The sequence below is a fragment of the Astyanax mexicanus genome, chromosome 3 (genome assembly GCF_023375975.1).
Source record: "Astyanax mexicanus isolate ESR-SI-001 chromosome 3, AstMex3_surface, whole genome shotgun sequence".
Taxonomy (NCBI): Eukaryota; Metazoa; Chordata; class Actinopteri; order Characiformes; family Acestrorhamphidae; genus Astyanax; species Astyanax mexicanus.
In genome coordinates, this window is record NC_064410.1 from 26,796,831 (window position 1) to 26,821,595 (window position 24,765).

Below are 24,765 nucleotides of genomic sequence, written 5' to 3' on the forward strand. Positions count from 1 at the left end.
CATTTATCTGCTTGATCAGCTACCAAAGAGACCCCCATCTTGAGTCGTTTCACTCCAGCTTCCCTCATGTCTTGCTGTTCCTCTATCATCGAGGCTGTGTGACGAAGTCCATATGTATTTCTTTTGCCTAGTGACAGACTAACATTAAGAGATGTGTGTAGATGAAGGTGTGTGAGTGTGCGTATGTGTGTGTCTGTGTGCATATGTGTGTTGGGGGGTGCTAGCGGAAGGAGTATTATGGTCTGCATTTTGGCATGCGTGGTAATCTGACCCCTCCAACCCCCACCCCCCTCTTGCCTGCTTATCTCCATGGCAACTCTCAGCACAGGAAGAATATTATGGTCTGTACTTTCTTTTGACTCAGAAATTATATTATGGGATGTTCAGCGCTACTGGAGCATGGGGGAGGGGTGCGTCTGAGCAGGTTGCCCTGACAACTACCTCCATATCCTTTTTTATCTATAATTATGGGATGGGATACATATATCCACTACCCACAATAAAACACAAGAACACTGCACGTTTGTGAGCGTCAAATAACTTTTACATACACATGCACCTCGCTTTTACTACTGCACCTCACTTCCATTGCCTTTTTGGGAAAGAGCCAGGAAACCAGGAAAGAATAGAGAAAGAGAAAGAGGAACGAAGACAACAAAGAGGTGGCTGGAGGGCTGAAAAAAAAAACAGGCGAGGGACAAAGTAAAGTAGTGTCAGAAATGGAGTTTGCTGAGTCAGAGAAAACATAGTGCAGGCACATGGTGCAGGGAAGACAGAGAAGAAGAGGAATGAAGAAAGAAGACTTAAACGAGTGAACGGAATATGGACAACAAGGGAAAATATTAGAAAAGGGCTTTCTGCAAACATGCTGGAAATGCTGACTTTGTACCACCATAGATTACATGAAATGTTTCTAGTGATTAACAGTGCTAAACCAAGGAGTCCCAAGGCCAAAACATGGTTGGACTGGAATAGCCTTCAGTAAAGATATAAACCTGGCTACTCAAGCATACTCTCTGAAATGTAAGAAATTCTGCCTACTCAGACAGGATTGTGAGGCAGTAGGGTACCCAGTCATATCTGAATAATTCTATTTTGTTGTACTACAATGCTAATAGCTAATGACTATCCTTCTAAAGGCTCATATTAGGCAGTCTAGCTGTTTATACAGGACGACTAGTTCCCTTTCAGGTTAGATACAGAGACCTTCATTACCTTATTAATCAGCACTTCTTGTCTTGTAGACACAGCCAAAGATTCATATTCTGTATGATAATCAATAATTAATTAATAAATTAATTAAGTATAATAAAATAAATTATTGTACAAAAATATATTTGTACCACAGTCTCAGTGGTTTGAGCACTGGGTTATTAGTACACAGGGTACCTACCTCACAAGCTGACAATGTGAGGCCTTCAACAAGGCCCTTAACCCTGGGCTCTGTAGTGATGGCTGCTCATCACTCCGAGTGTGTGTGCTCACCAGTGTATATGAAGTGGAGGTCACACTCCATCTGTCTGTTCACAAATGGTTAATATGTTTTATTTTGCCTTTGTTGTCTTTTATACCTAAACTTGCCCTAAAGCAGTTGATCATACGTCACAGCTTTTTCCTCATGCTGCAAATGCATTTTGGCATTCACATAGCAGTTTCACACAAACTGTCTGGGCCAGTCCAGACAATATGACATCATGGTTCCTGTTCAGTTCATATAGTAGGCATGTGCCAGTCTATAACGTACCCTGTAGTGTTTTGATATCTTGTTTCTATAAACAGGGTGTATACTCCATCATTATCACGCGATTGACATTCCAGAGGTTACGGACCTAAATACATTTAGACAAGCGAACCTACTGAAGAGTTTTATGTTTTCCACCATTTTTCACAAAAGCATAGATGCATAACTGTTTTGAACAGTGTCTGGACATTAAATATGACTCTACTAAACTTTTGCACTCATGGGTCAGTCAAATCTATCTTTTTAGATAGTAGTCTCATACATCCAAGAGGTGGGCCAAAACTGCAAGCTGATTGGGGTAAGGGTTAAGGCCTACACCACTTGAGAAACTTTTTCAGACCCTGAATGCAGTTTATGCAGTTTTAACACTTTAATGACTGGGCACACACACTTTTCATGTTATGACTTCTATGTCATAGATACACATCCTATGTTAGGTCAGCACCTGCATGCACACTTATTAGACTGTACAGCAGGTCTGCAAACATGTACAGTAGTTTTGAGTGAGATTGAAGGATGTAGTCATGTGGCGTGGAGTTGCCATGTGACGTGTCTTTTTTTTCCCCTCTCTCTCTCTTTGGCTTGCTCTCTTTTTGGAGTTATGCTTATTGTGGGATGTCAGTGACTGCACTCATTATTATTATGGGATGTTAACAGAACAGGGGTGGGAGGGGGAGTGTCCCCATGGCAACGGTTGCTAAGGGGCATGGTGGAATGGGGAAGAGAGTGTGAGTGTGTGTGTGTGTGGGGGGGTGATTATTATGGTCTGTATGTTGCAAGGTAACTATGCAGAGTGGGGGGAGGGGTGAGTGAGTGAGCGAGTGTGTGTGGGGGGGTTATTATGGGATGTCTGCCCCCTGATCTCTTTGTGTGTATGCACGGGGTGTTAGTGGGAGAGGGAGAGACGGCGACGTCGCACGAGCCCCCCTGCACTGGAGAAAATTCGACTGCTTTAGTTCATTAAGAAAAATGGAAAAGGCTTAAATCTACGTTAAAGTGTTGGAGGCGGAGGGAACTGAGCGTGGATACAGCACTACGCGTCTTTTCTCCCTCCTTTATTTCAGACAACGGGAACGGTCAAGTTGTGTGAGTAACGTTATACTAATCTTAACCTACATTGTCTGGCCGTGTTTCTTCATCCCGCGCACATCCCGTCTTACAAACGCCCAAAAACAAAGCGAAGCGAGGCGAAGTTCTTCGTGTGGATATCACGGGATGGAGCAGCCTCTCTTCTGAATTTAACCGGTAGGTTAGCTAGCGTGCGTAGCCTGCTAGCTAGCTAGTTGTTAAAAGAGCCCGGTTAGCCCGGGAGCTAGTCTGCTGCTTAGCTAGCCCGCTCTGTGGAGCAAACTCTTGTGGTTAACTACTAGATATCTGCCGGCGCTTTGGATTTAACTTACTTTTATCTTTGTAACTACACTTCTAACCAAATAAGTCCACGTGCTCCCATTCTTAAGTGTTTCGAATGCTTAGGAAAAGATGAATGGACTCTTGGATGTTTTAAATGACGGGTTTTGTCAAACACATTAACTTCCGTTTTCTTGTTGTTCTTATTAATTTCCACCTCTTCGAAACCGACTCTGCCTCCTCCCGCCTTACCTCAGGAAGACACAAGATTGGGTGAGAGGAGTGAAAAAGGACCGTGTATATCCAGCCTGAGCAGACGGTGAAAGCACACAGCTATTATGTCTGGAAGTGAAGACGAAAGGGATGATTTCGGACCAACAGAAGACCGGTCCATGCTGCAAGGTTTGTTTCCAATCTCTGGCTAACTTGCTTCTTTAGCTAAATAACATGGTTAATTAATTCGCTAACGCTAGCGGGGACAGACTTCTGACTTAACTGAGTGTTTAGCTACCTACATACATGGCTACTAAGCTAGGTTAGCTTAGCCAAGTCTTCTATTTTTCTTTTATGAAAGTTGTTGAGGGATGTTTGTTCACCTGGGTTAGCTATCGTTAGGTAACGTTAGTTTGCTAACGCTAACTGGTATTATAATGCTTCTTTCAAACAAAGCTAGTTAGCCAATAGCTGCCGAAATAAAGTCGGTTTAACTGAATTTAACTGACGCTAGCTAGCTTAGTTGGGTTCGGTATTTTAGGAAGCCAATATAATAGGTTATCTGCTAGATATTTTCTTTATCTGTGGTTTAAGTTTCTCGAACTTTTACTGTTTTCTTCTGGTTTGTGTTTTACTGGCCGCTGTTTGTTTGTTAGCTAGCTGGCTAGCCTACAGAGCTAAGCTAACTAGGCTAACTAGCTATTATCACTACAGTCTCGTGTCGCCGGGCTCGAGCGGATTGATACAGATGGTTAACCTAGTTAGCTAACTAATGTCGTCATTAGTAATTCGGCTACCGCAGCACAACCACGGTACATTACATAATTTTACATGTACAGAGCTGTCATCTTCCGCTTATTCTTTTTTTGGCATACAAGCTAGAGCGTCTCTGTTTGATTTTGCCGGCTTCGCTGTCCAGTAGGGTTTTGCGGCCTACCGGTATTTTTGCGTGCTAGTGTGTAGATGTGGTGATCCAGGTCCAGAGAGTACAAATCCGTCCCGGGATTTTGTGTGAACTGCCTGGGCAGCTGTAGTGTAGCTGCATCAGAGCTGAACAGGCAGTTTGAACAAAGTCCCGGGACAGATTTTTACTCTCTGGACCTGGATCACCACCCGCTACTGGAGTGTATGTGTGACGTTTGTGGAACACAACGAATCCACGCTGTTCGCAGATGAACGCGTTTCATCGACAGGAAAACACAGAGGGAACGGTCTCCGACAAATATCTAACCTGCTCGGGTTGGTGTAACATCGCGTTTTTTTTCCTCAGACTGAAAGATACTGTAGCAGTTTGCTGAGAGGAATTAACGCTAGGGGGTTTCCCCGCGCTGCGCGCGGGCAGTTTTTTGTGTTGGGGCGTTGCTTCGACCATTACAGGCTAATCTCCGCGCTGTGGGCCTGTTTGTTTAAGTTCTGCTTCTGCTCCGAGGACATAACAGGTTCTTAACCTGCACTTCGAGCTGGAAACGCGAGCTCCTCTTGGCCGCCTGTCCCTTTGTTTCTTTACGATTTTCAGTGTAAACAGTGCGCACACACACACACGAGGTAACTTTGGTCCATGGAGAAATCAGGGTCCTGGAGCATGTGGGTTTGTGTTTTGAGTGCTGTTTTTAGACTCCTAACATTTAGCCAGAAAATTACTGGACAAAGCTGCATTAGCAAAACATACAGTACCAGTCAAGGGTTTGGACACACTTCCTCTCATTACATGTGTTTTTTTTTTTTATTTCTTTATGTATTTTTAAAGAATTGTAATATTGAAGGCATTAAATATACATCTATAACTGTGCTTTATACTTATAATTGTAATACTTTAGAAGTATCCAGATTCAGCTTTGAGGACAGATCTGCACACTTTTTTGGTATTTTAAGCTCAGTGTCTACTTGAGGTAGATTCACCTGGAATAGTTTTTTCAGCTTCTTAAAGGAGTTCCTGGAGGTGCTGAACAATAGTTTCTGCTTTTCCTTCAGGCTGTGAAGCTCCAGTTCATCCCAAATCACAATCTCAGTTGATCAGGTTTAGATCAGGGGATTGTGGAGGACAAACGCTTTTTTGTTTACTACGTAATTTCACGTCCCTTATTTGGGTTCATGTTTTTAATATTAATCTATAATGTAAAAAAAATTAATTAAATAAAGAAAAACACACTGCATGAGAAGGTGTGCCCAGACCTTTGACTGGAACTGAGCAAAAGCTTGTGGTACAAGTGTTTATGTTCCACCATTGAGTCAAATGTTTCTGTATTTTAGCCGAAAGCTTGTGGACACTGCTCTTATTAGTCACATGTTTTGGACTCAGCATTTAGCCAAAAGTATTAGCATGGAATATAGCAATACATTTATCAAGCAGCACCTGTCTGGACCACAGCATCAAACTACAAGCACACTATCTCTTTTGCAGTAACTCTTGAATGTTTGGTTCACATAAAGTAAAAAGTCATAAACACCTTTAAAACTGACTTGTGCCTCTCCTAAAGAATATATTTCTAGTATTTCTCAAACAACAATTCTAAAACCTTGCATGCTTGACCATTTAATTTTGTTAATATAATATTGTCTTTTCTACAGATGAAGAATTAGATGAAGACTTGTCGGAGAATGAAGCCCCAAAGGTTAAGAAGAAGAAAAAAGCTAAGAAAAGCAGTCGTGAGGGCAAAAACAGCAAAAGGCAGCGCTCTCGTAGAGAGGTAGGACTAAAGTCAGGTTTAAAAAAAGAGAGCATCTCTTAACCCCTCCTGTTGCTCTTTCCTGCTGTGGCAGCAAATTCAGAAGCAATGCTTTGACATGGTTTTCCTTTCAGGACATCCCCATAAGTTCCCCAGAACCTGTGGAAGGACACGAAGTGGACGAAGTGGATGAAGATGGGGCCAGAGGGAGGTCTGATAGTGAGGGCAGCGATTACACACCTGGCAAAAAGAAGAAGAAGAGAGCCAGCACTTCTAGAGACAAGAAGAGAAACAGCGCAGGTGCTGAGAGAAACTCAGCTGCTTCCAAGAGGAAGGAGCCTGAGGAGGAAGAGGATGATGATGATGACGATAGTTTAGTAAGTATGAGAGCTTGGTAATTTAAAGCATTCAAAAGGTTCATTGCCTCATTCTGAAGAAAGTTACAGTGCTGAACTAAGCAAACACTCTTAGCACATGTTGCGTTGCTGGTTTTCGAGATGTTGAAAATGTTTTTTCCTTAACCCAGGAACCTAAGACCTCTTCTCAGTTGCTGGATACCTGGGGCATGGAGGATATTGACCATGTCTTTACTGAAGAGGACTATAGATCTCTCACAAACTACAAAGCCTTCAGTCAGTTTGTCAGGTAATTGTCACCTTGTATTTATTCACCATTTGAATGTAAAACCAGGTTAGATGTGGGTCAGATTAGAGTTGGGAGAACATAAAATGGTGCAGAGAATGGGTTTCTCATAGGAGCCACTGGTTTATGCCATACATTCAAAGCTTTAAATGAAACCAAATGAATGGTTGACTAGGTGAATTATTCTAAAACACAAAGCTTATGTGTCACCTTTTTACCACAAATGTCTTGTGTTTCTTAGATCTAGAATGTGATGAAGTTGTCATTGATGTCCTCTCTCTTTCTTGTCTTGTTCAGGCCTCTTATAGCAGCCAAAAACCCTAAAATTGCTGTCTCCAAGATGATGATGGTGCTTGGTGCGAAATGGCGTGAGTTTAGCACCAATAACCCCCTGCGTGGTTCCGCCACTGCCAATGCTGCTCTGGCAGCTGCAAATGTGGCCGCTGCTGTGGAGAGCATGGTGGCCGCTGAGGCACCGGCTGCTGCAGCGCCTGCTCCTGTTGAACCCCCACCTCCTCCAGCGCCTCCTGTTCGCAAAGCTAAAACTAAAGAGGGCAAGGGTAAGCAGATCCCTTCAAGTTTTTCAAATCCCTTTTCAGTTTCAAGTGTGTATGCACTGTATGTCAACATTTGAGGACACGGCTTCTAATGAATGGATTCAGCTGTTTTATGTTGTACAAATGCATACGGAGCTTAAAATGAAATGGGATTTGGAGCAGACAAGCATTAACTTATTGACACCATTCCAAAGGAGAGGAATGGGTTCTAAAGCTTTCGTTGACAAGAGCATGGATGTTGATGATCACAACCCCACCTCATCCCCAACTATTACCTGAAGAATCTGATTCTGCACCATGATTCAAGAGTACAGTTTAACTACCACAATGGCATATTTTTTGCACTGTAAGGTGCACCGGATGACAAGCCGCATTTTATGCGACACTATTAACTAGTAGGAGGAACAGGGATGTTGCCATGTTTTCCTTAAGCCAAGTTAAGCGAGTCAAATGAGCGATGGATGGAAATTTACACAATTTCTCTCTTAAAAACTGTTTATTTGGGTGAGTAAAGCTCTTATGTTTATTTTACAGTATGCTTAGGTTTACAAATTTTACTGAAAGCTGAAGCATTAGCATTGGCGACTAACCACTAGCGGTAAGCCACTAATGCAACCCGACAGAGCTACAATGAGGAAGCCAGGGTGATTTTAACAGGGTAAACAATAAAAGAACTACCACTTACCACGGTTAGCGGATAATGCTAATGTTGCTCCAGCAGTGCTATCAGAGGGTAAGCAGCAGGGTACTAAACTGAAACTCCTGTATAAAGTTGCACTTCAGCCAGCGGAGTGACTACTGCTCCTTATAACCTGACTGGTAAAATTCATACACAAGGTGTGCCGAATTAAAAGACGTACTGACAGTTTGGGGGGAAATTAAAGGATTTTAGGTGCGTCTTAGTAGTATGAAAAATACAGAAGGTTCATGTTTATTTGCTCCATAGTCATATTCCATTGGAGATACTACACAACAGGGACTAAACATGCACTGTTTTTATTTGTACATCAGTGTCAGCTGCAGGTGCAGAAGTACCTAAATTCCCTCATTAGAAGGTGTCCATAAACAAAATAAATGTTTTATTGTTCCATGTATGGATGTGTTTTTAATATTGCTTTGTGTGTGTCTGTGTAACTTAGTCTTGAGGGTTATTAGGCCTTCCTCTGTGAGCCTGAATGGTGTGACATGGATAGGATTTTTCACATTTTAAAAAGATTTGTCTTCTGCACTTTCAGGTCCTAATGCCCGTAGGAAGCCTAAACCTGCCCCCAAACCTCAGGAAAAGAAGGTCAAGGCCAAGAAGGTTGCTCCTCTGAAGATTAAATTGGGAGGCTTCAACAGCAAGAGAAAGCGCTCCTCGGTATGTTATCCTCTCTGTTTTACTTCACGTTTACTAAGTTGTACAGGCATCTCATTCTTTTACACTAGTTTTCATCATCTCACTCAGTGCCTTGCTCATTGTTCAACTTCTGTAATCACTTGTTTAGAGTGAAGAAGATGAAATGGATGTAGACAGTGACTTTGATGATGGCAGCATGAACAGCGTGTCCGTGTCAGATGGCTCCAACAGCCGCAGCAGCCGGTCCAAGAAGAAACCTAAGCCCAAGAAGAAGAAGAAAGGTGAGAAACATGTTGCTAATTCCCCAAAAGGAAGACTTTAGCTCGCTTTTTTTTTATAGCTAAAAGCTACAAAGCATTGTTTTGTGTCTGTACGCCTCAACAGCAATAAAACACTTTTACTAGAACTGTGCATGCAGGACAGTACAGGGAGCACTGAATAGGCCTCTTTTCTCAATATTGAAATTCAATACCAAAAAGGTGCTGACTGAAATATGTTTACTACAGAGTAAGAAAAGGTTAAAAAATATATAACTTATTTTTTGATACTTGGCATGAAATGCACATAAACCTGCAAAATGTAGAGTGCACACAGTTAGCTGCTCTTGCTCAACTTTCAAAGATTCATCCACACTTCATTTTCCTTCAAATTGTTGTTGCGTCACATCACTGTGCTCTTGTTCTCGTTCAGTCTCTCTTTAGCTGCTTGATTCCAAAGGGAAAAAAAAACTGAAAAAACAAGAGTTCATATCTTTCCTTTGCAATTTATTTATTTATTTTTTTCAATACAGTGTGCTTTTTTTATATAATGGCATGTTAAGTAATTGACATCAAATATAATCAGTTAAAAATTATTGTTGCTGCACATAAATATTACGTCAGTTTTTTTGCCAATATCATTCAGTCCTTTAAATAACTGCAGTCTTCAGTTTTCTCTAGAGTTGTAGAGCTTGCTGTTCAAGAATGTGTGCTTTGTCAAGGCCTAGACTTGACTTCTCTCCCCCTTCTCCCCACTTTGTTTCAGCTGATGAGGATGCTGATGGCTATGAGACTGATCACCAGGATTATTGCGAGGTGTGTCAGCAAGGAGGAGAAATCATTTTGTGTGACACCTGCCCCAGAGCTTACCACATGGTCTGCTTGGACCCTGACATGGAGAAAGCCCCAGAGGGCACCTGGAGCTGCCCACATTGTGTAAGTGACTGCTTAAATACGTTTATTATATCTGCTGTGTAGCATGCTATTCTTAGCAACTGGTGTCTCTTGTGGTTTTCCACAATATATTAGTGATCAAGTTTTGGATGCCTATTTTTTTTTTTTTTTTTTTTTGTATGTATTTATTAATTTTTTTTTAAGTTAATTGATGCATAAAATGCAGCAATTGGATTTGTTTGCTCACTTAATAATTGTTAACTATCTGGACTTTTCTCACAGAAAAATAATCTGTATGTGGAAAAATGTACTGTTTAGTAGGGCTGCAACTAATGATTATTTTTGTAGTCGACTAATCTGATTATTTTTTTTAGATTAGTCAACGATTATTTCTGCCTTGTCCTCCATCTCTAAAAATGACAAACAGCTGAATATGCAGTTAAAAAGGCATTTAAATCTTTAGGTGTTTTTTTAAACATATATTAATGATATGTAGTGAGTAAATATGTAATCTGCTGTGTTTGGGCACTTTTGGAGACACTAAGTTGAGACTATATTTTGAGTGTAACCTGTGTGAGTGTGCCATTTACCCATCTCCCATTGCGCTTTTGTACTCAGCACTTTAAGTAATACGGTACTGAAACAAATTAGCGATAAGTCCACAGTGAAATTTGTAGTCGACAAATTTAAATAATTGACATTGTCGTTAATATCGACTAATCGCTGCAGCCCTACTGTTGAGTGTCACAGTAGAGTAGGAAGATGTTGTGCCCGCTGTTGAACAGGTTTGGTTCTATACCTGTAAAACGATTACAGAGGAGTCTTGGTTCCTCCCAAGGTTTTTTCCTCTTAGTATGAGGAAATGGCCACTGTTACCACGATCAGAATGATGCTTACTCATAAGAGACTTGGACCGTATCTCTTTACAGCTACTTTGCAACATCGTTTTGCGCAGAAGCACTATTTAAATAAAATGTCAATCAGTTTAGGAATTTTTTAATAATAAAAGGTATTTTAAGGTTTGAAAATTGTGATGTTTTTGTAAAAGTTAACCATAATCTAAAACACTTTGCAGGCTTTATCAAATTTGGCATTTCTTTGGCTGATTACAGTGACCTACTTTTAGACTGGTGCTTTGTTCTACTTAAGCTATTCAATGTTGCTGCCATTTTTCCTGATGCAAGACTCTTTGAGGAATAGTTGATCTGAAGGAATGGGGGTGGGATGAACCAGTCCATTAATATTCAATAGGAGTTTTAACATTGCATCATCTATGCCGGTGTCTATACATTATTCTGTTTAATTACTTTAAAATATTTCTGATTCTTAATGTTATGTTGTCTTGTCTTATCTTTTTGAAATGTGCAACATGCCTCTGATTTCAATTTAGTGTGCTTTGGTGGTAGCTTGTTTGTTTTTGTGAGCACTTTTTCACATTTATTAAATTTGTTTCAGGAAAAGGAAGGTATTCAGTGGGAGGCTCGTGAGGAGGCCTCAGAGGGAGAAGAGGAAAATGAAGCACCTGCAGGTGAAGCAGAGGAGGATGACCACCACATGGAGTTCTGTAGAGTGTGTAAAGATGGAGGAGAGCTGCTGTGCTGCGACTCCTGCCCCTCCTCCTACCACATCCACTGCCTCAACCCACCCCTGCCTGAAATACCCAACGGAGAATGGATTTGTCCTCGGTGCACAGTAAGTCCACTTATGAAACCACTTGTCTCAAAAGTGACTGTTTACAGTGGCTTGACTTTATAGAAACTTTACTATTTTCGATTTCAACTTAAGAAATATGTTGTCCGTTGATACTCGGTAAATTGTTTTCTTGTTGGATTTTTGTTTTGAATTATTTCCCTTTTTTCTTTTCAGTGTCCTTCTCTAAAGGGGAAACCACAGAAAATCCTAACCTGGCGTTGGGGTGACCCACCACCACCTACCCCTGTGCCCCGACCCCCCGACCTTGCAGCTGATGCTCCTGACCCTGCTCCTTTGGCTGGCCGACCCGAAAGGGAATTCTTTGTCAAGTGGCAGAACATGTCCTATTGGCACTGTTCTTGGGTCTCTGAGCTGCAGGTCTGTACACACACACACACCATCCACAGTAACTACACTTATTTAAGTTACTTTTCAAAACCAACAGTTTTTGGTGTTTTTTTTTTTTTTTCCTTTTTCCTACTAATGGGTTTAGTAGAAAGTAAAATGATGTACTCTCTCTTCTCCTCCTCAGCTGGAACTGCATTGCCAGGTAATGTTCAGAAACTACCAGCGCAAGAATGATATGGATGAGCCTCCGCCCATAGACTTTGGAGGTGAGGGCGATGAAGATAAGAGTGAGAAGAGGAAGAACAAAGACCCTATTTACGCCCAGATGGAGGAGAAGTTTTACCGCTTCGGCATCAAGATGGAGTGGATGATGATCCACCGCATCCTTAACCACAGGTAAACCAAAGTTTTACAACAGTTCCAACTGCATGTCAGAGAGGTCTCCTGTATTTTTACATTCATTTTAGTGTCAAGGTTTATAAAACCCTTTCTTTCCATACTTAAGCTCAGTTTATTATTATTTTTTATTATTATTTACTGTATCAAGGACTTTCAGGGTCCATTCATGTGTGCATACAAAAGCAGAGGCACCACTTCAAAGAAATGTACCAAGGTCATGTTCCAAAAGTCCTGGTTGACTAATGCTTTGTGGCATGAAGAGCCATTTTTTGCACAATTACTTTTGTGGGTGGTAGTGGTGGTGGTGGTGGTGGTGGTGGTAGTAGTGGTAGTAGTGGTAGTAATAGTAAAACTGCAAATTCAAGGAATACTGTTAAAGCATTGCAGACCACACACAATAAAATCACATAGATTTAACTCAAGTCTTTCTCTCATTTCTATAGTGTGGATAAAAAAAATAACTGTCACTACCTCATCAAGTGGAGAGATCTGGCATACGACCAGGCAACCTGGGAGTTGGAGGACATGGAGATCCCAGAATTTGAGGCTTATAAACTGCAGTACTGGAACCACAGGTATGGTGCTCATGCACTTTTTAAAATGTATTTAATTAATTCATTTAATTTATTTAACAAAAAAAGAAACTTGGTCCATGAACTGTGTGCAAATTAATTGTAGCAGTGAGTTGTGTGTATCCTCCGCAATATCAGGCCACACATGTAATGAAGTAAAGTAATTTTCAAGTGTGGACAGCTGTATTTCTGGTGGATATCAACAACTAACTAAATACTGATTTGGTTATTCAAGGGAGACAATTAATTAATCAAATCAAAGGCTGTGACAAATCCAATCTGGAACTGCACACACTGCGTTCTCATGGTATTGACTGTGTGTTTATTTCTGTTGGGTAGTACCAAATTTCTGTTAAGCTGCTTTGCGACATCTGTTGAAAAAAATAACTGTATAAATAAATTAGATTTTAACCAACCAGTGTGCATTGTAATTCTCTTTTATAGGGAGCTCATGATGGGAGATGAAGGCAAACCAAATAAGAGATTAAAGGTCAAAGGCAAGTCGAAAAGGCTGGACAGACCTCCAGAGAATCCTGTTGTGGATGTGAGTCGTCCCTCTACTGTAGCTAATCTTCTCCCCCCCCCCCACACTTTTTTTTTTTTGTCTAATACAGAAGTACCTAATTGGTTTTTTAAAACATTCCACCGTCACAGTAGTATTTGCAATACATGTAAAATTAATTTCCATATGAAAAACAGAAATGTATGTTTTAAAGGTTAGCACTTTTTGTTTTGCAAGTTTTGCAACTCTTCTTATACTGTAAAAAATGAAAGGATTAGTTCTAGAGCACACACATGTATCTTGCGTTCAGAAGCTCCAGCAATCAATGCATTATCATACCAATTTACCATGCTGCTATTTCTCTCCTTTAGCCCACCATTAAGTTTGACCGTCAACCAGAGTATCTCGATGCAACAGGAGGTACGCTGCATCCGTATCAGCTGGAAGGGTTGAACTGGCTTCGCTTCTCCTGGGCTCAGGGCACCGACACCATCCTGGCTGACGAAATGGGTCTGGGAAAGACAGTTCAGACTGCTGTGTTCCTGTACTCTCTGTATAAAGAGGTAAGTGTGTGTGTGTGTGTGTACTTTTGAGCTCATTGTTACTGTCGCACAAATTTTTTTTTCTCCAATTTTGTCGGTTTTTCACTTTTTGACCATTTGCTAATGTTTATAAGGGGTCAACGGAAATGTCCCAAAATGCCATGGAGTTAAAATCAATGTTGGAAAAAAATCTGTTGATATATATATATATATATATATATATATATATATATATATATATATATATATATATATATATATATATATATATATATATATAATTAGTTTTTTGTTTGTTTGTTTTTTTTCTTCAATCATTTGTAAAGTTATGGTTTTGGTGATACAAGTTTTTGTGTGACAGTGGCAATATGCAGTTGATGAGCTTCAGTAGGTATGGTTGCCATTTTGTTTAGAGAGCATATCAACTGCAATTTACAGATTTAGTCAACATGGATGACCATCACTGCTTGTAGATGGCGAGACAATAAAGCATGTGTGCCACCTGCTGGTTGAGGTGCAGAATATATTGCAACCAGAATATTTGATTGTCCAATAGAAATTCTTGATTTTGTGAATTTTGTTTGTGGAATGATTGTAAATGTGCATTAAATATTGTACTGAGCTTAGATTGTAAGTTTATTTACAGTGTTTAAATAAACCATTACAATGTTCTATATTTTGCTATAAAGTGTATAAATACGTTGTAAATGTGAACTCATTTCATCCATGAAGGTAATGGAGAAATACATTATGAACACTGCCTGAAAGACTGCAGTCTCTGTAGTTCGGGCTCAGCCTTTTGAGGATGAAGCACACTTTGATAGTGTAATTGTGATTTTAACATAATGTAAAAACCTCACAGTACATTTATGTACAAAAATCACAGTAGTGTGAGCTATATAACAGTATACAATAGTTTTTGTTTGTAGAAATATGTAATTACTGTGTAAAATTGACTGTAGCAGGCTTTTTCCTTTACCAAAATTTAAGTGTCCCGTTTTTCTTTCACTGTTTTAGGGTCATTCCAAGGGCCCATTCCTGGTGAGCGCTCCTCTCTCCACAATTATTAACTGGGAGAGAGAGTTTGAGATGTGGGCTCCGGACATGTATGTGGTCACCTATGTGGGAGACAAGGACAGCAGAGCTGTAATCAGAGAGAACGAGTTTTCATTTGAGGACAACGCCATCCGCGGAGGCAAGAAGGCTTCTAGGATGAAGGTGAGTTCAGACTTTGTGGCAAAACATTTTTGATTTTGAAGGTTTATATGTTAAAACATTCGAACACAGCTGTATACCTTCATACAGTAGATGTTAAGTTACTTACAATAATTATGCAATAAAATACTTCATTTGAGTAGAGTACAATGAACAATTATTTTGAGAATCAGTTAATCTGTCTGAATTTTTTATTTAATTGGATTTAAAAAGGAAAGAAAAATACATGCATGTTTTAACTAACAAGTTATAACTACTTATCTAAAATGCAGACACCATAGCAAAATGAAATTAAATAAATGTTCATTTGGTGATTCTGCCATATGCTGAGAATAATGGGGAAAAGCAATTAATATATATTTGACCAGATATAAAAGATTTTACAGAACATATGTTGAAATTGTATAAGCAACGCACAACCTATCATTATTAAAAATATTAGGGTTTACATGAAGAATTAACCTGACCGTTAAATATATTTTATAGTTATTAATTAATATAAGCGTATGTAATTTTAAATATCATCGCTGTCCAATGAAAAAACCCTATCTCCAAAACTGCAACTTTACAAGAGAGAGAAAAAACCCTCTAAACTTTCAATGGAAGTCAATGTAAAAAGAGTTTATTTCAGGTCATATGAAGAGTTTTTATTGGTCCGTTCATCAAGACAATTTGGCATAGAGTAAGGGACAGTTTGTCTGTTCAAATTATGTAGTAAACAAAAAATTATCAAAAATAGGAGTGTTTTTCATAGGACAGCGACGATATACACTTCTGTGATTAACACTTTAATGCAACGTCAGTGTGAGAAATAACTTTGAAAAAGGCTTTAAATTTACTTTGTGTAACTGCTGCTGCATTCAATGTGGAATGGAAATCTTGCTAAACGTGAGTGAAGTATGAATTTACTAAAAACGACACTTGTGTTGTTTAATTACTCTAGCAGGCTCTAGTAAAACTCATCGAGAGAAAAATAAAATTTGTTGCCAAAACTAGGCTTGATTTGGAACTGCTGATTAAGTGGCCACATTTAAGATGGGAGGGAAATTTTAAAATAGGGATTAAAAAGGAATTAAAAATAGAATTAACTTACCTGCAAAAATACTGTGAATATTCTTTTTCCAACAGCTTTGGTTGGCTTCCTGACCCATATTAGATTGTAGCAAATGTACTTAAGTGTATGATAATACACGCAACTAATCGATTATTAAAATGAGTTGCCAACTGTTAATAATCAATTTTAATCAATTGAATCGATTAGTTGTTGCAGCCGTATTGTAGCATAATATAAAGTTGAAAACTAACTGCTTATTTTACTAAAATAACTGCCATAAAAATGAACATTTATTGACCATTGTATTTTCTGCATTGTTGGTGTCGCACACTAATCGTTTCCATCATTCTTACTCCATGTAGAAAGAGGCCTCTGTGAAGTTCCATGTTCTGCTGACCTCCTATGAGCTAATTACTATTGACATGGCTATCCTGGGATCCATTGACTGGGCCTGTCTGGTGGTGGATGAGGCCCACAGACTGAAGAACAACCAGTCCAAGGTGAGTCTAAACATCTCAAAGACACATTGAACATTTTACTGTTTATTAATCGTAAATATTTGAAAATGCATGTACACTAAGAGCTCAGAGAGCAATATGTTGACTGATATTTATTAACATTTATATATCAATTAAAACAGCTGTTGGATTTTAATCATATAACCCTTTTTTTCCTGGATTTTTGTTATAGTTTTTCAGAGTGCTGAATAACTACCCGCTTCAGCACAAACTGCTGCTTACCGGAACTCCTCTTCAGAACAACTTGGAGGAGCTCTTCCACTTGCTCAATTTCCTCACGCCAGAGAGATTCAGGTAAGTGTGCGAGAGAGTGTGAGGGGAGGAAGCAAGGAGAGAGACCCTTCCTGCCACCAGATGGCATAATCTGCTCTCTGCTTTTTCTCAGTAACCTGGAGGGATTCTTGGAGGAGTTTGCAGATATTGCTAAAGAGGACCAGATTAAAAAGCTGCACGACATGCTGGGACCACACATGCTCAGGAGACTCAAAGCAGACGTGTTCAAGCACATGCCCTCCAAGACTGAGCTCATTGTCCGAGTGGAGCTCAGCCCCATGCAGAAGTGAGTAATGAGGGAAGAATGAAAGGTGTCAGAAGTATTTACAGTATAAATACTAAGGTTTAAGTTAAAGTTTCAACTCAAGCTTTTTAATTAAGTAAAGGTGTAAAAAAAAAAAAAGTACTTCTTTCAAAACTACTCAAAGTATAAAAGTAAAATGACAAAGACAAAAGCTTAAGATGCTACATATGGTCCTATAGTGCACTATTCCACCCAAAACACATTTTTCTGAAAGCTATAATGTTAAAGTTGGTTTCTGTTTCAGATGCATATTGAAAATGAATGCATTTTAGTACAGTGCAAATATATTTAAAAAAAGCTTAGTAGGGACATTTTTAGCTTTTTGGCTTAGTGCTAAGATGAACCGTGGCAAAGACCCCAGGCTGCCGCTGTAATGACTCCCATATAAAGCAATGGGGTGTTGGAATGGTATATGTTCATACTTCTTATCCAACCACAGTCAAATTTACTCAACCTTGTTGAAGCGATGTATAGAAACGAGCTGAAATAAAATGGGAGTAACAAAGCTGTTTTTAAATGTAAGAAATAAAAAGTAGTTATTTACACGAAAATGTAAGTATAGTAGAAGTAAAAAGTTGGCTGAAAATGAATTTCCAAAATTTCTACTTAAATAAGGTAGCATAGTATTTGTACTTAATTACTTGACACCAATGGTAGGAATGAAAGGGGGTTTTGGGGCAGGCAGGCCAGTTACATAGAAGGTTTCCAGTAAGTTTGTGGGTATCTTCTGTGTGATGCATGTAGTGATTTTTACTATTTTGTAGACCTGAGAGACCTGAGATCTTATGCATTATTATGATTTTATAGGAAATACTACAAGTTCATCTTGACCCGCAACTTTGAGGCCCTGAACACTCGAGGAGGAGGAAACCAGGTTTCCCTGCTCAACGTGGTGATGGACCTTAAAAAATGCTGCAATCATCCTTATCTTTTCCCTGTTGCTGCTATGGTATGTTCTCTCTAAAACACAATTAAAGAAAGAAGTGAAAAAATAATCTGATTAGATGGTGCTAAACTAATGCTCATGTGGTTGTTTAAAACAGGAAGCACCTAAGATGCCCAATGGGATGTATGATGGCAGTGCCCTCACCAAGTCTTCTGGGAAACTCCTGCTGCTTCATAAGATGTTGCGCAAGCTGAAGGAAGGAGGACATAGAGTTCTCATTTTCTCACAGGTGCGTTTGTTAGTTTAGTGGAACACATGGATATGATGTTTATAGTTGTTGACAAAATTTAAGACTTTTGCTGTTTTTGTTGTAGATGACCAAAATGTTGGACCTGCTGGAAGACTTCCTGGAGAATGAGGGCTACAAGTACGAGCGTATTGATGGAGGTATTACTGGGGCAATGAGACAAGAAGCCATTGATCGCTTCAACGGTGAGTTTTTGTTTTTACCCTCTGATTGCAGTTCTCAAATGATTTATCGTAATGCCAGGTCTATTACACCTGTATTCAGTAAAAAAAAAAAAAAAAAAACTTTAATATGTCCATCTCTCAATCAGCTCCTGGTGCCCTTCAGTTCGTTTTCCTTCTGTCGACTCGAGCTGGTGGTCTTGGTATCAACCTGGCCACAGCAGACACCGTCATCATCTACGACTCGGACTGGAACCCTCACAATGACATTCAGGTGAGCATTTTAAGAAAGAAGCTTTTGAGTCGTCCCACTGCTGTTCTGTCTGCGAAACATGGGGCAATTACTTTTGCAATCCATTTTGTGGGCTTCAGTGAAATTTATGTATTTTCTCTTAATGTGTTTTATATAGGCCTTCAGCAGAGCTCACAGAATCGGTCAGAACAAGAAAGTGATGATCTATCGCTTTGTCACCAAAGCCTCTGTGGAGGAAAGAATTACTCAGGTACGCCTTCATTCTAAACAATGGCAACTTTTTTTTTTTTTTCTTGGTATATTTTAGTTCTACATATCTTACGTATTTAACACTGTATAATTTCTCACACATTCTTCTCCTCTATAGGTTGCCAAAAAGAAGATGATGCTTACCCACTTAGTGGTACGACCTGGCTTAGGCTCTAAAACAGGCTCCATGTCCAAACAAGAGCTGGATGACATTCTCAAATTTGGCACAGAAGAGCTGTTTAAGGATGAAGGAGAGGGTGAGTCTGCAACCGAGTGCGATTCAGTCATGGTCTAGCACAAGCAGTTATTAGAGTGAGTCTCAGGGCCCTATCTTAAATCCTGTGCTCATTGCTACCTTACACCCCACAAACAGAATTTTCACACCGTATATAACATTGGAACTTACAATTGTACCTATGACATGGGCATGGTGGTGTGGTCAGGTAAATTTCTGCCATATTGCTGTCAGGTGCATCACTGATTGATTAGAACCCTGACAACAGTCAAACATCAGATGTTTATTTCGGTCCTATACTCCTGCTTGTTAAAAACACACACACACAGTAACACAGCAGTGCACAGTCTCAACTTTTATATCTTGAATAGAAATAAAACAAAATAAAATAACATTGCTGTTCCCTTAAATTGCACCTGTACAGTGTAAATGAGCAGGTCAATTTCCTGTGCTGAGAAGCGGAGAATTAAAAACCAATCCACCAACATCAGAGTGTGCTGATTGTTTGGTTAATTCCATGATTCTCCTAAAACACACCCATGATTTAATTAAGATGATGTGTTTTTGCGTGTTTTGAGCCACACAAAGCTTTTTTTTTTTTTTTTTGCATCCTTACGACACCAGACACACTGCCATGCCCTTAATCAAGATGCGTAGTGCGTGGTTAAATGTTTGCCTATAGACTGCTTGCCTAAAGTAGAGCCTTCAAGCTCCAGTCCTAAAGAGCTGTTTTGTGTTCTCCCAAAGATACTTTTATAAATGTTTTAGTTTACAATTTTTTTTTTTTTTTTTACTAAAAATATACTATACTGTAATATACTAAATATTGCTGTAATGTCTGTTAGGTGAGAACAAAGAGGAAGACAGCAGCGTCATTCATTATGATGATAAGGCTATAGACCGGCTGCTGGACCGTAACCAGGATGCTACTGATGACACAGAGCTTCAGAGTATGAATGAGTACCTCAGTTCCTTCAAAGTGGCCCAGTATGTGGTCAAAGACGAGGAAGATGAGGTAAGCAGTTTTGCAAACTTTCCAAGCATTGTGATGGAGCATGTTTGTAGCTTCTTGATGTTTAAATACCTTTTATCTTCTGCTTTCCTGCTCACCTTTCATTCTGTCACAGGAGGAAGAGGTTCAGAGAGAGATCATTAAGCAGGAGGAAAGCGTGGATCCAGATTACTGGGAGAAGCTGCTAAGGCACCACTATGAGCAGCAGCAGGAGGACTTGGCCAGAAACCTCGGCAAGGGCAAGCGTATCCGTAAGCAGGTCAACTACAACGATGGATCTCAGGAAGACAGAGGTACTACACCAGTTGCTGTACTCGAGTAGAAATAAATTTAAGCATGTCTGTTTGCAAAGATTTAAATTGCTTGTCTTTAGGCTGTACATACTTATGTAATATGAAAACTTGTTAAAAGCTTTAGTGATGTTTAATTAATTAATTAACATGATTAGACAATTCATAAGAGTTTTTACATTCTATCTGTGTACAATTAAAACGGCCTTCCTATAATGTTTCTTTTACTTTATCTTTTTTTTAACCCCTCTTCTTCTTAACAACAGACTGGCAGGATGACCAGTCTGATGGTCAGTCAGACTACTCTGTTGCCTCAGAGGAGGGAGATGAGGACTTTGATGAGCGTGCAGAAGGTACATTTCTTTAAAAAAAAAAAAAAAGACTATTTTAAAAAACAATTTGGTTCAGTATAATGTGTTTTGAGTTGAACTCAACATTTGTCCATCTTTTCCAAATTTAGCCAATTCCCGCAGACCAAACAGAAAAGGTCTCAGAAACGACAAAGACAAGCCACTACCCCCCCTGCTGGCCAGAGTGGGAGGCAACATTGAGGTAAGCTACTTTACTGGTGAAATAATATAATTAAGCACAAAATAAAGCAATTTGACTGAGTCACTGTTGTCATTTTCTATCTTTTAATATGATTTCTGTTCTGGTTCTGTTCTAGGTGTTGGGTTTCAATGCACGCCAGCGGAAGGCCTTCTTAAACGCTGTGATGCGTTATGGCATGCCGCCCCAGGATGCTTTCACAACACAGTGGCTGGTCAGGGACTTGCGAGGGAAATCTGAGAAGGAGTTCAAGTGAGCCTCATCCCCTGTTTTTTTTTTTTAGTTTATTTTGTCTGTGCCACAGGGGCTCCATGATGGGCTCTGATTGTGTTCTAGCTTTCTTACATTCCTCTTGTTTCTTTTAGGGCATATGTCTCGCTTTTCATGAGGCACTTGTGTGAGCCCGGTGCTGATGGTGCTGAAACTTTTGCTGATGGTGTTCCACGGGAAGGGTTGTCACGACAACACGTCCTCACTCGCATTGGAGTGATGTCGCTGATCCGCAAGAAGGTAAGCAGCTTTTCTGCAATTAAATTTGTGCTGTTTTAATTACCTTTTGATTTATTTACCTATTTGTATTGTTCTATAAATTGTGCATCATGGTTCTCAGGTACAGGAATTTGAGCATGTGAACGGTCAGTGGTCCATGCCTTGGATGATGGAGTTAGAAGAGAATAAAAAAGCTGCGGCTGCTGCTGCTGCTGCTGCTGCTGGCAATCCAGATTCTCCAGGGAAAACTCCATCCACTGGAACTCCAGCTGACACGCAACCCAACACCCCTGCTCCAGGTTAATTTCGCTTTGCATCCTTGTTTTTGCAGATCATTTAGCTTTAACCTGTAATGGGTTGTTAACAGATATGGAATTGATTGGTTAATATTTGGATTATTTATTGGCTCAGTGACAACCTTCCATCTTTCTACAGAAGATCCTACCAAGTCTGAAGATGCCAACAAAGAGACAGAAAAAGAGAAAGAATTAAAAAAGGATGGAGAGAATAAGACTGAGGCCAGTAAGAAAGCAGACTCAGAGGTGAGGATTGTGTCTCGATAGAAGGTTTTCGGAGTCATTGGTGACATTCATAACTGAGCTAATTAAGATACCATTCTCATTAATAGGTCATTGCTATTCCTGATGATGATGAAGACGATGAGAAAGCACCTTCGCCCGATAAGCAGAATGATAAGGAAGAGAAAACCAAGGCCAGTGAATCTACTACAGACAACGGTAAAGTAGAGAATGGAGAAGACAAGGAAAAACAGACGTCGGGAGATGCTGCAGAGCAGAATAAGGCTTCAGAGGAAACAAAGACTGAAGGGTCTGAGGTCAAGAGCAGTGACGCAGAGATCAAAGGTGATTATCCCACAGGAAGCAGATTTGTGATTGGCTCTTGTTTAGTATTATTATTTGTATTCTGTATCTTCTGTATAAAGCTGACTTGTGAATGTGTATTAAAAGGACATACATTTGTATCAAGTATAAAATGGCTGGTAGTTGCTTTTACAAAATTTACATTTTTCTTTATATTCACTCAATTTCCAGATGAAAAGAAGGAAGTAGAGAAGACTGAGAAGATGGACACCACCCCTGCTCCTGAGGAGAAGAAAGGTAGAAACTTTTTCCTGACGTACAACTCTGCATTGTGTGGCGCTTAAGCACTACATCTATTCATATTTTTTCCTCTATTCTTCCAGACCAAAAGGATGAAAAGGAGGCTGGTAAGACGGAAGAACCAGCCAAACTGCAGAATGGAGACAGTGCCAAAGATGGAGGCGCAGCGGGAGTGAGTGAAGAGAAAAAGAAGGCCAAGACTCGTTTCATGTTCAATATTGCAGATGGAGGATTTACTGGTAAGAGACTTTGTCTGACTTGATTTTTCTTTCAGTTTCTTTGTTTTTGTGTGTTTGTTTTTAATAATCTCTTTTGTGTCACACAGAATTACACTCCCTGTGGCAGAATGAGGAGCGGGCAGCTACTGTTACAAAGAAGACCAATGAGATTTGGCATCGTCGCCACGACTATTGGCTTCTTGCTGGCATTATACAGTATCCTTATTTGTTGTGCAGTTATACATAACTAGGCATGAAGGTGGTGATGGTGATGGTGATGATTTTGTAAGTTCTTGTTGTGCTGTGTTTCTTTAACTCATTTTTCTCAGACATGGCTATGCTCGGTGGCAGGACATTCAGAATGATGTTAAATTTGCTATCCTAAATGAGCCCTTCAAGGGCGAGATGAACCGAGGAAACTTCCTGGAGATCAAAAACAAGTTTCTGGCCAGAAGATTTAAGGTATAGAACCAGTCTGCTAAAATCCCTTTTTTTACAGTTTTTAGTCCGTCATTTACTTCTGAATAATAGTATTTTCTAATTATGATCTGAACTCTTTATTAAGCCCCACATTATGCTGAACCCTGTTTATTTTATTTTTTTTTAGCTGTTGGAGCAGGCTCTGGTGATTGAGGAGCAGTTGCGAAGAGCAGCGTATTTAAATATGACTGAGGACCCTTCTCATCCCTCCATGGCACTGAACACGCGCTTCAGCGAAGTGGAGTGTCTAGCTGAGTCACACCAACATCTCAGCAAGGAGTCCATGTCTGGCAACAAACCTGCCAATGCCGTCCTGCACAAAGGTGGGTAATTTCAGGGAAACAATGGTGCCTTTCTTATTCCTGAATCTTTTTTTTTTGTGAGCTGCATTTGGTAACTTGTTGTTTTTTTGTTTATTTCTAACAGTGCTGAAACAGCTAGAGGAGTTGCTGAGTGACATGAAGGCAGATGTCACCCGTCTTCCAGCAACCATTGCCAGAATACCACCTGTTGCTGTGAGGCTACAGATGTCGGAGAGAAATATTCTGAGCCGTTTGGCCAGCAGAGGTCCAGAAACACAGTCCCAGCAGGTATCAGTCATATTGTTGCTTTTGTTACATTTTATTATAGTGTATATATTTCATTCATATGCAGTGTGGCCACACTTTTTAAAATATTGTCTATTCATTTAAAAAATAGTTTGTGTACTAAATGTTTTCATGTTTCTTATTCAATGATTATAGGTATCTCAGCAGTAGCCTGCATTAGGCTCTTCTCCACTTAACCCTGCCCCTAAAGCACCGCCCACCACCTCTACATTCCTGACTGACACCAGAGGACATCTCGCCTTAGCTTGAAACCACGCCCCTTTACCTACAAATGGACATGCCAAGAGCCTGTAGGCTAAAATCTGGAGGATGTGGAAACTGAAGCTATTTTATTTTCTTTTTTTTATGTTCTTTATTAATATTATTGATATAATGTTATTATGATGGTTTTTGGGACCGAAAATAAAATGTAATAAAGACTTTTGTCTCTCTTTATACAGTTGTTTTTCTTGGATATCAGTCTGTCAGTAAAAGAATGATAGGTTGGTTTATGGCTTTGTATGTTTCCAGTTCCATTGTACAATTGTTAAGTACTTCCACCTGATTGCTCTAATTTTTGTTTTGTTTTAATATTTTCAGACATAAGTTTATTTTTTTTGCTTGCAGTCAATAAAGCAGCCAGACCTCTGTGCACTGAAAACTGCAATATTTCATCAAATGTTTAATTGAACATTTTAAGTAAATGCCTAAAATATTAAGTTAACCAAAACTTACTTTTACTGCAAACTTCTCTCCACCTTTGGACCTGTTCTCGAAGTGTGCTTCTGAGACTCCAAATGTCTCTTCAAATTTGAAGTTGTGTTTTTGAAGCTAGGTAGCAATTTAGCGCAGC

At 39.6% G+C, this 24,765-nt stretch overlaps 1 protein-coding gene across 5 annotated transcripts; it reads left to right on the top strand.

Moving 5' to 3' along the window:
- The first annotated feature begins 2,600 nt into the window (after positions 1-2,600).
- chd4a (chromodomain helicase DNA binding protein 4a) lies at positions 2,601-24,368 on the top strand. 5 transcript variants are annotated; one of them, XM_007230530.4, is made up of 41 exons: positions 2,601-2,986; positions 3,346-3,490; positions 5,870-5,988; positions 6,102-6,344; positions 6,494-6,612; positions 6,907-7,169; positions 8,402-8,526; positions 8,654-8,786; positions 9,529-9,698; positions 11,112-11,348; positions 11,523-11,726; positions 11,881-12,092; positions 12,539-12,670; positions 13,112-13,211; positions 13,541-13,732; positions 14,729-14,929; positions 16,343-16,480; positions 16,671-16,792; positions 16,884-17,057; positions 17,883-18,024; positions 18,119-18,250; positions 18,336-18,453; positions 18,579-18,703; positions 18,840-18,932; positions 19,050-19,188; positions 20,012-20,181; positions 20,294-20,471; positions 20,735-20,821; positions 20,929-21,020; positions 21,136-21,269; positions 21,383-21,527; positions 21,628-21,805; positions 21,942-22,048; positions 22,135-22,369; positions 22,559-22,624; positions 22,711-22,866; positions 22,953-23,061; positions 23,175-23,307; positions 23,453-23,648; positions 23,752-23,915; positions 24,069-24,368. In XM_007230530.4, exons 2-41 carry the CDS (start codon positions 3,427-3,429, stop codon positions 24,081-24,083), a joined length of 5,862 nt encoding a protein of 1,953 aa, XP_007230592.3. In that variant the 5' UTR covers positions 2,601-2,986; positions 3,346-3,426; the 3' UTR covers positions 24,084-24,368. The 5 variants fall into 5 exon arrangements, with proteins under 5 accessions (XP_007230592.3, XP_049332184.1, XP_049332183.1 ...); XM_049476227.1 differs by having other exon boundaries at positions 3,350-3,490; XM_049476226.1 differs by having other exon boundaries at positions 2,601-2,827.
- The last annotated feature ends 397 nt before the right edge of the window (positions 24,369-24,765 follow it).